The 15,965-nt window shown below is 45.0% G+C and overlaps 1 protein-coding gene across 1 annotated transcript in view; it reads left to right on the top strand.

Annotated features, from left to right (window-relative positions):
• IKZF2 (IKAROS family zinc finger 2) overlaps positions 1-15,965 on the top strand; it is a 111,003-nt gene that overhangs the window by 58,761 nt on the left and 36,277 nt on the right. Inside the window, exons 4-5 of the mRNA XM_051623172.1 lie at positions 3,556-3,822; positions 13,440-13,607. Coding sequence (XP_051479132.1) covers positions 3,556-3,822; positions 13,440-13,607 — 435 coding nt within the window. The remainder of the gene's footprint in view (positions 1-3,555; positions 3,823-13,439; positions 13,608-15,965) is intronic.

Here is a 15,965-nt window from a genome sequence, read left to right as displayed (position 1 = left end):
TTCAAAAATGTTTCCATTTACTTATTTATGCGTTGCTCTGCCAAGCAATGAGAGAGCCTGCCACTTTTAGCAAGTGTGTGAGCAAGAAAGGCAAGGGAACCCAGGGTGAAACTTGACGTGGAAGCTTGGGTACGATGCATGGGAGCCATAAACATCCCTCGAATATTTCTTGTTGCTTTGCAGCAGGGTTTGTTACGCTCCTTAAGTTTGTGGCTGTAGATGAAAACAAAAACGGTGCCCAAAATGATGGTAGTTCCAAAGGCTGAACAGAGAAAACAAGCTATATGCAATTGAAGTGCCTATTTGCATGCAGGCTACCACGCAAGCCTAATAGATCCACCAGTATGATTTAAGGCAGTGGAGATGACCTGATTAGCAAAGCCCTCACAATGAGCTGTACCAGTGCTCCCCTCCTTGGAGACCTGAGACTAGTCCCAGCTGAAGGAAACCTTCCTGCAGCAACGAGAGCTAGTGGAGGCTTTCTGAAAAGGGCAACAAGGGTGCTCTGGGTGAGGGAAGTGAGAAGACTAAACAGCCTGCACCACTTTGCAGAATAGCTGGTGCGTTTTGCAAGGTGCCCCAGGAGTTACTTGGGCTCTGTGAGCTGTGTTTGCAGGAGCTGTGGAGCACTGTGTGCTTGGGGAGGTTGCATTTCAGCAAGCAGCTTGCTCCCTGTTGTTGGGCTCTTTCTCCTGTTAGGTGAAAGCCATCATGCAGCAGGAAAAATGCCAGGGCAAGGTAAAGGAAGTGATCTTCCAGTTGGTAAGCTCTTGTAGCCCTGCTTTCATACCTGCTAACCGGGCAGAGGTGCACAGACTGGAATGGGAACTCGTGGACTCAGCACTTCTTACAGTCAAGTGTTTATTATTTCAAGTCAGAGAAATAGAGACAAAAATGTTTGTGTGTAAGGTACAAAGCTTGCAGTCTCCCTTGTGACTACATATACTTATAAACGATCGGTGTAAAGTTTTGGTTAATGTGTGTGTCACTGTGCTTGAAGAGTGTGCAGGCTTGTGGCAGAAACCCGGGCACTATTTCTGGCTCTACCTTCTCTAGCTACTTGTGTGGCCAAGTGTATTAAACCCTTCTCCTGAAGACAGCAAACTTAATTCAAGCTTTGTTCTCAGCCTTGCTGAATACCCCAAAAGGCTGCTCTTATTTGATGGAACTGCTCTTCCTTACCCCTGAAAGTGGGCTGTCCATAAATCACCAACGTGTGCTTTCCATGGGGTTTAACTTTCTCTCTGCCAGCCCGTGGAGCTGGCAGAGCTCCCACTCTTCCTCCCTTCTGCTCAGCCCCTCCACTGAGAGTGTGTTCTCCTGGCCACGAGGCCAGGGTGAGGGCTGTGCCAGCCACCATACCTTGGGCTCCACACAGGCGACAGGAACCTTCCCATTGCTTCTCTTGCTGTCACGGTGGGGCAAGCCCCTTATCCTCCCCATGGAAGCAGCCTCCTGTTGGCCTGTTTCTGCCTCATTGAGGTGGTGCTGGTGGCCTCCCAGAAGAAGCTGTTAAGAAAAAAATGTATCTTTTCCTTTGGGAACGATTTGCATCGACGTAAAGTTGATGGCATCTTTTCCACGGCCAGCAAGGCATTGCTCTCACCCGTGTGTTTCCCTGTGGGTACCAGTGTGGAGCAGAGGGACATCCCTGGGGCATCTGTGCTCTTTCACCATGCTGGGTGTAGGTGGGGGCAGCTGCCCTGTGCCCAGGTCATCACGGCCACACGCTGCCCCTGGGTACTGCCTGGGGCCACGTCACAGTCAAGCTCCCTGTCTTGTGCTGTTGTTTCTTGTTTTAAACAATAAATGCATCTCTGTGGCAACAAAAATATCAATTCCCTTCTATAAATGAAGTGCTCAACTATTTTGTAGTGACAGACCATGTTGGTGATGCTGCCTGTGCTGGTTTTGTCTCCTGTGACCTGATGGGGTGGTGTCCTTGCTCTGGATGTGCTTTGCCCTAGCAGTGCTTTCATTCCTTAGTTCCCATTAGTGCCTCCATGAATACTGGAAGATGTGTTTCAACATTTTTATGATTAAAAAGCAACGTCTTACTGTTGTTTGGTCTCTGGTGCCTTTGCCCTGATCATTATGCTTTGCCTACATCATCGCTGTTACCAGCAATGATGCGGAGTTGCAGCATCAACATCAGTCTCTGAACCTTGTGTCTTCTTTAACAGTAAATGCTGGGGAAAGAGGAGAAAGAGGCTGAAGGAGGAAGGTGAAGTAGCAGGTTTCATTCTTCTGACATTTCCAGGCTGGCTTCTGGATTCTGTGACACCTCACACTGATCAGACACGTTTACTCCAGCCTCTCTTGCTGGGTTCCCAGGCAGAGGCCCCTTGGGGTGGCTGCTCTGGATCAGGCCTGGCCTGGGGTTCAGAGATGCTGGCCAGACCCAGGGCATGCGTTTGCACTCCAGGTCCACTGCTGTCACCAGCACCTGTGCTGATGGCCTTAGTACAGAGGTCAAAGACTGCTTAGATATGAAGGCTGAATCACCTCCTTTTTAAAGCCCTCAGCAGGATCAAGGCTTAGGGAAGCAGGCACGTGGGCTTGCCTTCTGGCTGACACTGTGGATGGAGAGTGTGAGACATGAAAATGGGGGTGTCTGGGGAGTAAAATATCCCTGCGCCGACACCCCTGTGTGAGAAAGTCTGATGCATTCATTTTCTTCAAAGATTTGCTGGTCCCACAAGCTTTTGCTGGATAGAGGAGGTTTATCCTGTGGCCTGAGGATGACAGAAAGGGACAGAGAGTCTGTCGGTCTAACCCAATAGATTTGAAAGATCTTCAAGTGTGCTTGTTTCACTTGCAAATAGCATGAAGCCAGCAGTGTAGTTCTGGCTTCAGATCTGTTTGCCTTGGTGGTGTCCAGTTTAGGTGAATCAGAAGACAGTAACGAGAAAGCACTAGAGTCTCATCCAGAGGTTGGTGTCCCCTCTGTCAGGAAACCTGCCTGTGCAGGCAGGGTGGTGTGGAGGTTACTGACACAGCCTGCAAGCCCTGGCTTCACCGGGGCCCTTTGTTTTGAACAACCCTGCCTGAAAAGGGTGCTCCTCTCCATGAGCTGGGGCAGTGCAGTGTCCTGTCCTTGGGAGCCATGTGTGGAGCACTGGGCTGGGGAGACCTGCAGGAAGCAGCTGTGGTGATGTCCTTTGCTCTTGGGGTTTGGGCCCCTTGAAAGGAAAGGGAGCTCCTGTGTTTCAAGCTGAGAAGCAGGAGGTTAGTTCCTTCTTAAGCCTGCTTGCATCTCTGCAGCTGCTGGTAGGTCTCTGGCTCACACTGTGCCTCTGTTTCTAAGGTGTAAAATAGGGAGAGAACTAGGAACTTAAAAAAACCCAAAGCTACAACAAAACAAGGACTTGAAGAAAGATGCTGGTGGAACTTGTGGTGCCATCACCACCATCAGATCCTTATGTTGCTTTAAGCTTCCAGCCTGGGGTTTGATAGTGGTGATAGTAGAAATCTATAATATTAGCAGTTGGGAACTTAGTAAATACAAGGTTTTTAATTTTTTTTTTCCTTTTTATTTTTTTTTTTTTATTTCAGCAAATTCAGTAAAGCTAGAAATGCAAAGTGATGAGGAATGTGACAGGAAGCCCCTGAGTCAGGAAGATGAGATCAGGGCTCACGATGAAGGAAGCAGCCTGGAAGACCCCCTCACTGAGAGTCATGAGATGGTGGATAACAGGAAGATCCAGGAGCTGTCGAGCGAGGGAGGAATCCGGCTTCCCAATGGTAAACTGAAATGTGACGTCTGTGGCATGGTTTGCATTGGGCCCAATGTGCTAATGGTACATAAAAGGAGCCACACTGGTAAGCAGCTGAAAGAAAATCTGGTGACTGCCCATGGCGTCTGATGTTGATGTTACCTGACAACTCTTCTCTCTTCCCTTTCCATTCCCGGGGTAGCAGGAGGCTGGGGAGGGGCAAGGTGGGGCTTCGCTGTTGCCCGGTTTCCTGGTGATGCTGTGTTTCTGGCAAGCCTGGGGTGACCTTGACGTTGATTTGCAGCTTTTGTTTCTTAAAAACAGCACAGAAGTTTGTAACATGGCCTTTTTTTAACCATTCTTGACTAGGGGCAAGAAGCTGAGAGTCGTTTTCGGCCGGGGGGGGTGTGTGTGGTTTGGTGTGTGTGAGCGCATGTGCCAGGCTTTTGAACCTTTCTGGGGGGTCTTGGATGGTCCTCCTTTGGAGGCTCTCACAAGTGGATGATGCCAGCTGCTTTCTGGGGGTCTCCAGCCTCCTTGGCAAGTGGCTGGGCATGATGCCAGTGGCCTGGCAAACCTGGAATTCCCAAACCCTGCACGCGACGCTCACTACCGGGTAATCCTGATGCCAGGGTGGGCCTTGCTGCTCACTGCATGACAGCTCCGTCAGGGAAACCTTGCCTAAACTGCTGTCCTGGGCTAGCACTTGGCTTCCCCACCATCCAGTTACCCTTTTTTGTGGCACCTTTTCGTGCTTGCACTCTGCTAGAATTGTTTTTTATGAGTGCTGCTACTCTTTGGAGACCAAAGCAGCTTCCGGATGGAAGAATTCAAGAGTCAGACGAAAAAACCTTTGCAAAATGCTGAATGATTGGGTCTTTTTGGCCCTGAAATGTGAGGCCTCAAGTTGAAAACAGGAAACTTCAGAGTAGTTTTGACTAATATGACAAACTGGGGTGCCCAAGAGACTAGTACTCACTTGCCTATGCTGCTCCTCAGGTGGGAGTGACAGTTACCTCCAACAGGATATAAGTCCAGGTGGTGCTAGGAGACAACACCCTCTGGTCTTGCTGAGGTCTACCTGGCAGAGCCTTTGATTTAAAAAAATAATAAAGCACTTAAACTTGTGCTTGACTTTTATGAGCTTTAAACACATGCAAGTCACCTGAAGTACTGCAATATGTGCTTAACTTAAGATAGACACTTCAGTCTTAGTCTGTTTTGGAGCCTCAGTGGGTGTTTATTCCCCATATTTTTTGGAAAAAATGAAACCAGTTTTGTTTTTGTCTTTAGTCTTTAACAAGTGAGAGACTCACACTGACTAGGAGGTATCTGTTAAGACACAAAAAAGTGGGGCTTTAAGGTCAAGTAGGAAAGACTTTGGGTAATCCTTTTGTAAACCTGCTAGTTTGCAGTCAACTAGTGTCTCCTTGATGGGAAAGAAAGCAATAAAATTCCTGTACAGAGGAATAATAAATAGACATTACATAGTTAATGCCCTGTATATAAGTTGTATTGATAATAACTTAACAGAACTGTAAGATGCAAATCATTGCAATATTGTTTATGATGCAGTCATGATTTTAGAGAGCAATTATGACAGGGTGAAAGCATTAGCTGGAGAACTGAAATCTTGATTAACAATTTGACGTGCTGTGACTAGGAAAGGGAAAGAGAACAGAGGAGGCACCAGATAGTCCCCAGCTCTCAGCCTCCTTGGGAGGTTTCACTGGCACTCACACATACCTCAGCATATGCATTGTAGGTGCATCGGAGTCCACGTATTTGAACTTGAGCAGCTAAATTAGACCTGCTAAATTTAGATTGAGGTACTTAATTAAACGCTCTGCATTTTCTTTTTTTTTTTTTTTTTTTTTTTGAGATACCGAGTAGCTAGCACATCTTTTGAGTACAGACAAGCTGCCTTTTTCATGTTGAAGAAGACATGCAGATGGAAAGGGAAGACACCCGAGCCTGGTCAGCGCGCAGGCAGGAGGGGCTGTGTGCGGGTGCTGGGGCAGGAATTGCGTAACTGGTGGCTTTTTCCTTCAGGCTACTGCTGGTTCCTCAGAGAGCTCTGACTCTTTTTCCCATCTGAGCAGAGGAGCTGTGATGTAATGCTCTATACAGATGATTTCAAGCATATAGAAATGGCATTCCTTTTAACCTGCAGCTCAGTGCTCTGCTCTCAGTAAAACAGTCGGCAAATTTTGTGGGGGGGTTCCCCCCTCCTCCCTACTTAGTTTTTTTTTTAATACGTGCTGCTTCTTCAACTGTCCACAACAGAAGAAGTTTGCTTGGATTTCCACATCCTTGATTTGAAGGCTTATTTTTAACATACTGGTTTCTGTCTTTCCAAGTGCAGCATTTTAAAACGTGTTGCCACTTCCTCAGCAGCTGGACGCGCTGGGTTGGCCCCAGCTCTGGAATGAGCCCCGACCTGTGGGTAGTCTGGTTTTGCAGCCCAAGGGGGAATGGTGGTGGGAAGGGAGGTTGTCCCTAGTGAGTGGAAATGGATGATATTCTTTATCAGCTCATGCATCTGGCATGTAAACCCTTACCTCTCAAAGCCAATTGAAGTATGTTTTGGGAGCTGAATCCCGCCTCACTCTTCACTTGGGCTGTACACAACCATAGCACGGTCTGGCCAGTTGTTTGCACTGGCAAAAGCTAAAGTCCTTTTCCCTTCCTAAGAAACCTGTCAGCATTCTATGTAAATCACACAAAATGCTGTGGACCACAGTAGGGGCTGTAATTTGCATGTGTGTTGGGACAAGAGTGTGGCTTTCCTTACAGCAGGGACCCAGACTTTGTGAGAAGCTGTGCCCCCTGTGGCTTTGGTTGTGTTACACACAGAAAGGGGCACAGTTTTCTCCAGCCACTCTTCATCCCTTCCTGAAGAGCAGTTGTCTCCCTTGCCACATGATGCTAGTTCAGTCAAACAGATACAGGGATGGGAAGACAAACTGTGCCATGGATGGGGCCAGATGAGATGAGCTCCATGCCTGATCTCTCAGCTTCGTGTTCTGGAGCATATGTTTCTTCTGATGCTTCAGTTGCCCCTTCCCATGCTAGACCAAGCTGGGGATTCCACATTCATCCTTCAGATCTGCCCAAGCTCGGTCACAGAGCTCCTGGCATTGCTCGTCTGATACCACCAAGCACATTTCTCTGAAACACTGAGAACTCTGGTGAAGCATTTTTTTTATCATCTGCATGGGCATCAGGAGAAGGCCTTTCTGTTTATTTGTCATCACTGACAGAAAACAAATAAAACACCCAATGTGGGAATTAAGTGTGATGCCCTCTCCCTGCTTTAGTGAGCAGGGTAACCCCCCCAGCCTTCCCTCACGTGCCAGCTCCTCGTGTCAGAAAAATAGCATGTGTCAGGTGTGATTTATTTTCCTCCTTTCCCATACTATCTCCTTTTGATCCAAGTTTCATATTCCACAGCACATGCCTTGAGTGGCAGCATCTTTATCAGAGATTTTTGTTACTGTAGGAGGTGACTGGTCACATAATACTGCCACTGGATACTCCAGGGGCTTGTACTTGAGGGTGTTGAGGCAAAGGGAGAGGAAGAAGATAAGGTCAATAATCCCATTTGTCTGAGGTAATGAAAGGAACCCCAGTGATTTCTCACCTGTTTATGCTTTCTGCTGGTAGCCCTGAATGAGGATTTCCTTGCTCCTCGTTTTTTGGTAGGGCAGAAACTGTTTGCTGGTGCCTCTGTGATCTGTGAGGCTCTCCCTTGAGGTGTGAATTATGCATTTTCCTCACCCTAACATCCCATCCTTGAGCTAATCCACTGCTGGTGTCTGAAGCACCTGGTTTCTAAGGGAGGGTAGGGATCATCCTCACGATTTTAAGCACACCCAGAGGTGAAGTGCTTTCTCTGTGGATGCAGCAGGACAGGGGCAGAGCAAAGCTGGGTCCCTGGGCACAGGGCAGAAGGCAGCAGGGATAGAATTCTTGCCCTCTTCAATTTGGGGGCTTGTTTTCAGTCTTCTTTGGGGTTCTAACTGCAGGAAGATCTCAGATCTTTGTTTGCACTTGATGTGCGTTTCAGTACCACAAGGTCGGTGAAATGAGATACGTTATGTGCCCATGAGGAAAATCCTCAAGTTCTGCTCTAGCATCCATAGCTTGAAAATTGAACATTATGCAGCACTGGCACTCTCAATGCCATTTAATTTTGTTTTTTCTCATGCAGAGTTCAAGGTTTGGGGACACAATAAGAGTGAGGAAAAACCCAATCGTGCTGTTGAGCCTCAAAGACTTCTGTGCCTAAAGCAGCCAACCAGGGACAAATTGATACAAATGATCATATCAACACGTTACAATTAACTCCACTGGGCTGCCTGCCTTATTCTTCTGCTAGAAAGGTTTTACTTGGCTTAATTTGTAACTTAGAGTAGGCTCCTACCACTTGTAATACGAATCAATTTGACACTGGATCAAACATTGGGTGGCCGAATTTCTACAAGTGATGATTTCTTCTTAGGTTCCTAAACCTAAGTTTTCCAGAAGTCTCATTTTCTAGTTAAGCCTAAGGAAGGAGAACATGTATTTTAATTTTTTTTAATTGCTGCCTGCATAAAGATATATTTTACTCACAGTCCTCAGTGGCTAAACTCTTCTGATATTTTTACCAGTTCACTGAATGGATTTTGCTATCTTAAGAATATGGCCATAAATTTGTGTACAGAGGACCCTTGGAAATCACTCAGGAGTTCCCAGGAATTTTTCATGAGATATTTGTCCCTTCTGTTTTATCATAAATTTCCCTACCTGGTAGTAGGTGGTTTTTTTTCCCAACCAAAAAACCCAGTGAGATCAGTGATTGCAAGTGATGTGCAGCTCCTTAATCTGAACCTGAGAGCAGAGCAGTAGGTACAGAGACCTGAGGGTCCCCAGAATAAGAAATAGAGAAATGCAGCAAATCTGCTCTGTCTTTCACTTGGGCAAAGGCAGGTTGCAGCTCTGTGCCTGTCAGGGTGTTGGTGGTGCAGCTGGTATTGCATTTGTGCTCCTGGGATGGAGCAGTTGCAGCATCTGATGAAACATGAGCAGTGTTTCATTTTAATCAAGTGTGAAGAAAAAAAGCCTGCTATGAAAGGGTGAAAATCAATATTATTAGCATGAGCAAGTATTTGCTGATGGCAGCATGGGTGCAGTTGCTTTGCATTAAGAGGTTAAAAAAATAATACTGCTTGAGAAGTATCTGAGCCATCCTTTGCATATCAAAAGTGTGTGGCAAACAGAAAAGATCCACGTTTCGCCAGGAGGGATGTTAAATGTAGTCCCAGTGGACCCGGTTCTTCTACGCAGTAGGGCTCTGTCCTGGCTTTCCTTGTTGTTTTGAACAGACTTTGAAACCAGCAGGTTTTTTAAAAATTAAAAAAATTAAACAGGGACATGAAGAGACTTCAGCAGCACAGTAGAAATAACCAGGCCTTGCTGTCAATGGGAACTAGTGCATGATTTTGTGAGTTGCTCTGTCGGTTTTCAAAGGGACAGAAGTTACCAGCTAAAAGATAAGAAGAAAAAAAAAAAAGTCTCCTTGATTTGCGGGGTCCTTGCAGGCTCTTTGTCCTCAGTTAAATTTTTGTTTTGATGAAGGAAATATCAGTGCTGTATTTTTTGCACGGGGGTGAGATTCGAAGAAGGGTAACTCATACTGAAACTTCTGCGCAGCACTTCCGTGCTGAGGCAGTAAAAGGAGAATTATTGTGCCGGGAAGCTTCCAATTAAGCAGAAAAAGGAGCTTGTTTGCTTTTTGAAATAACATTTGTCATATATATTTTTCTATATATATATGGTAAAATATGAAAGCTGTTGGCAATCAGTTAATTCAGCTGGTTTCAGGTTGTATCAGCCAGCCAGAGTTCCTAGCTGGTGCTATGAAGTCTCCAGCCAGCTGCCATATATTAAAGATACTTAAGAAAGTTAATAATGCTAATAATCCTGAGTCCATTGGTCCTCTGCACCTTTCATCTTAGTATTTGTTTACACAGCAGCGAGTTAACTTGTGTACATTAGATACTGCTGTGGCTAAAGAGCAGTAATATTTCATGATTATTATTTTTCCTGGAGGAGGCTTAGCTGTGATGGATGCATGTTAAACAATGAGCTGTGAAGTTTCAGCAGTGCTTTACACTTAAATATTTGAAATTGGACCTTTAAATTAATAATTTATGTAACTGTAAAATGATAAAACCCCATGGATTGATTGATTGATTTTATTATCAGGGCTGTTCCCTGGCACAAGCCCCTCTTACTAAGCCTTTAGGAAAGGTAATACTTTGCAAGTCTGGTTTAGCTTGCCTTGTCCGTTCCTGAAGTAACTCTAAGATAATTAAATTCCATGCACTGGAGAGCATGGCTTTCTAGGCATTCTTGGTTTTGTCTGGCTTTAGTTCTTAAATCCAGAGTTGTAAAGAAACATTTTTTGTTTTGTTTTGTGTTTTTGTTTTGTTTTGGTTTTTTTGTTGGGGGGGGGGGGGGGGGGGGGGGGCGGTTAAGCTGTTCCTCTGCCTCTCCCCGCTCACCAAGTATTTTCTTCTTTTTTGAATCACTCAAGTTTGAGGTTTTTCTCTGCCCTGGTTTAGCTCTAAAATAGAGAAAAGGTTTTAATACTTAAAGTAGATTAAAAATATTTTGCAGCTATGTTGCAGTTACATAGTTTCCAGTGCTGGAAAGCAAAATGCTTGCTTAATCACCTTTCAGTGCCTGGTCTTTTTCTTAGGTGTTCTTATTTCAATAAATGGGAAATAAGTATTTTGAGTCAAATGGTAAATACAGAGGTATAAATGGTGGAAAACACACCGTGCTTGTCATTGTTATTACCCTTTTGTAGCCATGCGTGGCACCTGTTTTAACAGGTCCAGAGTTTCTAATGTGTCTGTGCTGCCATCACCCCCAAAATAGGAAAAGATTTTAAACACAGGGACTGTCACGTAGAGAGAAAAAAGAACAAGTGGATGTTTAGTTTGAAGTGTGATTAATTTCAGCTTATGGATAAAAACTTTTAGTTTGCACAGACAAGGAAGAGAAGTGAATAAGGATGTAAAGGTTGATCAGTTGCAATTAGGGAATGATAATGCTGGAGAACTGCTTAAAAATCTACTAGGAAGAAATAATTGAAAGCCAATCTTCTCAAGGCAATCAAGTGACAAAGAAGGCTGGTTTGCTGGTGTCTAGAGTGGGCATCTGACAGCAGAGTTCTTGGATAAACAGCAGAATCCTCTTATTATTCAGTGTTTACTTTTTTTGGTGCACCCTTCCCTTGGAGAATGGCCTCTCAGATGAGCTGTGCTAAATGTAAAAGCTGCTAATCAATCAGGCGCGAAGGTGTGACTAAAATTAACAGTCATCCCACAAGCCTGCAGCTTAAAGAAGGAGCAGGAATCAAAGGATTGGACGAAAGTATAACAAACAGATCAAAGCAGTTATTTACCCAGAGTTAAGCCAGTAGGAAAAAAAATGAATTTGTGCTGGCTTGAAATAGATAGAAAGGGTATTTAAGGTAAAATGTGCAATTGTAGCAGATTCTGTCTGTTGCAAGAGAAGAGCAGACGGTTGGTGACTTTGTGGTGACAGTTTTCATGCCGTCTTTGCTCCTGAACTGCAGTGCAGTGACTATTGGAATTGTTGACCAAAGGCTTTTCAGCATCTCTTCAGTTGCCAGTTGATGGAGGAATTATGTCTGCTCGTATGGGGCCTCCAAAATATCAGAGATGAGTGATGTGGATAAAGCGCATTAACTGCGTAGTTTTCGATACAGCAGGAGTAGAAGGAAAGACTTTACACTTGGTAAGAAACTCACCACCTTCTTTAGTGTTGTCATCCTGAAACTGAAGCTGTCATTCCTGAATACTGAGAAACGTGTCAAAGGAAGGGGTTTTGCCTGTTTTCTCAGACAGTGAAAGCAAAACAGAAAAGAAAAAAAAACAACCCACCTATATATTTTTCTGCTGCAATCTCTTCACATATCTCTGTTATGGACATTTTGAAATGATATAAAAGAAGATAATGGCTAATCAGATCCTTTAAGTATAGTGTGGGAGTTCAAAAGGGAAACCACAAACTCTTTATCAATTCCAATCAGCTCGTGTTGAGTGTATTGGAAGATGAACTTTGTGCCCTGATTTTTAAAAATTGTCGTTCTTGGCAAGATGTAGGAGCCTTAGTATCTTCTTCGGTGCATCTGCAGGTGTTTCAGATGTAATTGCCAGCTCACACAGATGTGTGGCAGCTCTATGGCTCACCTGCCTCCTGCTGCCCTCCATGCAGGGCTGTAATGCTGGCAGTGATTTCAACCTCTGAAACAAGAACTGCTTGTGGACACCTCAAAGAGGTCTCTTCCTCCCTCTCTTTCCATGTGACTCAACAGGCAGATGTTAACACCAGACACCCAAACTACTTGGGGGGAAAAAAACCAGAACAGTGGTTTGGTCCAGCAAGGGAGCAATCCTTTTACAGCAATTGAAAAAGCCTTTGGAGAGATGTGACAAATCAGAGAACACTTTTTTTTTTTTTCCTTGAGAACTCAGCTTTGAGCTAGTGAAGTCAACCTCAAGGTCCCACCCCACATTGACCAAGGCTCCATCATAGGTGATAGGCTGGAAAAGTTAATGAGACTGCCTTCATCTGAAATCTGGTGTTCAAGACCTTGTTGCTCTGGGCACCAGCAGGAAAACATTTCAGCCTCTAAAGCCCAGCTGCAGTGAAGGGTGTAGGCAAGTGGCCAGCATGGGGATGTGCTTGTGCCCCATTGATTTGCACTGTACCCACTGGGACATGACTAGATGAGTGGAGCTGACTGCGTGCCCAGGAATGCTGGAACAGGCTGAGTGTCCTCAACAAATGTTGACAGAGAGTATGGTTTTGATAATACTTCACAAAAGTTGTCTGAGTTTGCCAGCGTTTTCCTCTAAATAATTATTTTATTTCAATTTTCTATTTTTTTTTTTTTAGAAAGGATGTTTTATGGGCCCAGTCTCTACTCTCCAGGGCAAATACGGTTTAACATCAAAATAAGTTTGAGTGTGTGTGTGTGTCTGAGAATGCATGGGGTGAAGGGAGAGAGTAAGATATCAAGTTGCTGTTAACTTTTTTTTTCCTTTTCAGTTCATTTTGTTTAGAGCACACATTTGTTTGTTTCACAGTTGAATGATGTAAGATTCTTCTCCATGTTTGCTGTTGCCCAAAGCTTGTGGGCCTGACCCTCACCTGCAGCAGTTCTCCTCATACTGTTCTAGCAAGGCAAAGCAGCCTTCAAAAAGGGTTCCCACTTAAAGCATCATGTAAGCAATAGATGTGGTTTGAAGCAAAGACCTTATCATCTGACCCAGTCCAGTTGTTATCGGTTCTAAACACTCATATGGAGTGAACCGATGCGGAAAATAAATGCCAACCCATAAATTCTACACAACCACAATGATGGGTCTAAATTTTAAGCAGAGCTCATCTTTTTTATAAAGGATAAAAACCTCTGAGGTGCAGAACTTTGAGAAAATCTGGCTGTGTTAATTACCTCAATAGAAAGAAAGAAAAAAAGAGCCTCAAATCACAGCAGAAGGAGCAGCCTCCGAGCTGGGCAGGTGCTGTGAGGTGGTGGTGGTGGGGCCTGTACCTGTGGAAGATGGCACTGTTGCAAAGAGCAGGATGGCACCTTCCCATGTTTTCTTGACAGCTCTCTCCCTTCCATTACCCTTCCAGGTGAACGCCCCTTCCACTGTAACCAATGTGGAGCTTCTTTTACCCAAAAGGGGAACCTGCTGAGGCACATCAAGTTGCACTCTGGGGAGAAACCGTTCAAATGTCCTTTCTGCAGCTACGCCTGCCGGCGGAGGGACGCCCTCACAGGACACCTCAGGACGCACTCTGGTGAGCCCACCTTGTCCTCCCTCCTGTGTTTTGCCTTCGTCCTTGCCCTTCGAGTGAAGCAGGCTGTGAGAATAGCTCGACGTGCCCGGTGGCACCGGGTTTGCACCATCCTCTTGAGAGAGCAGAGCTCTGAGCTTTGGGAAAGCCTTGATGTGAATCAGAAGAGTTGTGGTTCGGCCACACCTCTCCTTTTGTGTAACTGAGCTCCTCTGCTGATGCTATCTGTTTCCCTTTGAATGTCTCCTTGGGTGTATCCAGGCTTCACTGGCAGATTGTTTTCACACTCTCAGCCCCAAAGTGGCTGTGAAATTCCAAAGACCTCCAGGAGGAACTGTGTGCTCTTGGAAGCCTGCTTTGCAGTTCATACCCATTTCTTCATCTAATAGATGCCATATGCTGGTGGAGTTCATACTTGTTCCTCTTGCAAAGACCCCTTGTTGCACTTCTGATTCTGTTACATCTTGCTGTCAAGTCCCAATGGACGGCAGCCTTGGAGAAGAAGGTGGTGGAGAGGGATTGGGTTTGTTTTGCCTTGCTACTTGGTCATATCATGTCTGTATCAAGTCGACTTGGTACAGTTTCTTGAAATATTCTGGAGAAATACCCACCTGCACCTTAGTAGTCACATTCCTAGCCCTGATGCTTCTAGTCCCTGCACACTAGACCAAGGGGCCACGTTCTCCCCGCTTATTTGTGTAGGATGCTTGAATAGCATCTGAATTTGATGCTTTTTTTTTTTTTTGTCTCCTGGGATGTTCAACTCTTGTGGCCAGGCCATTTAGAAGAGGCTGTTTTTCATTGTTGAATGAGCAGAGATAATTGGACTGGTTACAAGTGACAGCAGTACAGATGAACTTTTTTGAGGTGTTAGCAAATGTGTGACTGCTGAAACACAGTGGTTGAAGTGCAGCCACAGGCAGAAACTCTGCGTCAGAGGATGTAATCAGGGAGCCTGACTCTTGACAAGCCTTTCACCTGCAGGGTCAGCCTCACTTCAGCAGACATTTCTGTTGTATGAGCATTAGGTTGGTCTTAAGATGCAAGAGTTGCCTTGACGTTTCCAAGAATCAGAAAGGCTAGGCTAGTAAGCTGCTCCAGCTGTGGAGCAAGCAGAAGGATGTTTTGGTGCCAATGTCCTGGAAAGCAGGAGCTTCCAAGGGAGTGCAGGTGTGGGGCTCTGCGGAGAGAGAATTGCTTGAGGGTTGGCAGCCAAGAGGATCTGATCTGCAAGTCAGAAGGCAAAATGTTTGTGGAACCGTGAGGTGCAATCCTTTCACATCTGACCATAACCATCCTTTCAATTTGAACTTTAGTCAAAAAGAAAACACCATCAAAACATTGACAATTAAAATAAGAAGGGAGTTGTGACATAAAATAACCCACATTACCAAACACGGACATTGTGGTTGTTTTCATAATATGAATATAGATTTTGTTACCTAGATACAGCCATTGATAGAGGTTGGTTGTTCTTCCTGTGTGAAGAGTACATGGCTGATGTTTCTGCTTTTTGCAGGAGGATGAGATGTAAGGGGAAGGCACTGAAGCTGCTTAGGCTCACGAGTTCCCCTGGAGCTCCTTCCCTGTCTGACTTCGCTGTGCTCAGTTGCTCTTGATTTTAAACTGTGTGTTTTGTTTTCAGTGGATGAAGCGTCACCTCTCTAAGCAGCTGCAACAGTTTTGAGCAGAGGGCCAGCAGGAACAGACAGGTGCTCCCCTAATAATCTCCAAGACCATGGTTAGAGTAGCACTCACACTTGAAGAGTTAAAAACCTGGGATGTTGCCCGAAAACCTGGCACCCGCTTCCATGAAGGTGAGATGCCAGTCTGAACCTGAGGATGGAATTTAAGGTGTCATTCTCTCCCTGTTGTCTAGACAAGCTTGGTTGGTTTATGCATCCATTTGTCAACCAGGTTCATGGAGAAGGTGGGCAGATGTTCCCTAGAGAATTACAACAGTTTCTTGTCAGTGTAGTGTACAAACAGTTTCTGCTTTAACAAAGCACACATCAAAGTCTGCAGGCAGACCCTGAAGGTGCAGCAAATTTAGTAAAGTTCATTAAAGGTTCATTAAATGATTCTATGGATGTTTACATCTTCTTCTATTTGAGACCAGAAAATAGGATATCGTATAAAATAAAGAAAGAAGAGGTTGAAAACTGTTTTGAAATACGAGGGTTCAATCTGGTACCCTTAGTGTCTGAGTTGAGGTGGGTCTGAATATGTTTTTATATTGGTCAGAGGAAAGCTCTTTAGATCAGATCCTCAGCTGAGATGGCTTGGAATTGCATCCCCTAAGCAAGGGAAGTACTGCTGTTTTGCACCAACTGAGAATCTGGCAGACGATTTCATAAAAGC

Source organism: Apus apus, chromosome 6 (genome assembly GCF_020740795.1).
Source record: "Apus apus isolate bApuApu2 chromosome 6, bApuApu2.pri.cur, whole genome shotgun sequence".
Classification (NCBI taxonomy): Eukaryota; Metazoa; Chordata; class Aves; order Apodiformes; family Apodidae; genus Apus; species Apus apus.
This window is presented reverse-complemented; position numbering and strand designations above follow the sequence as displayed.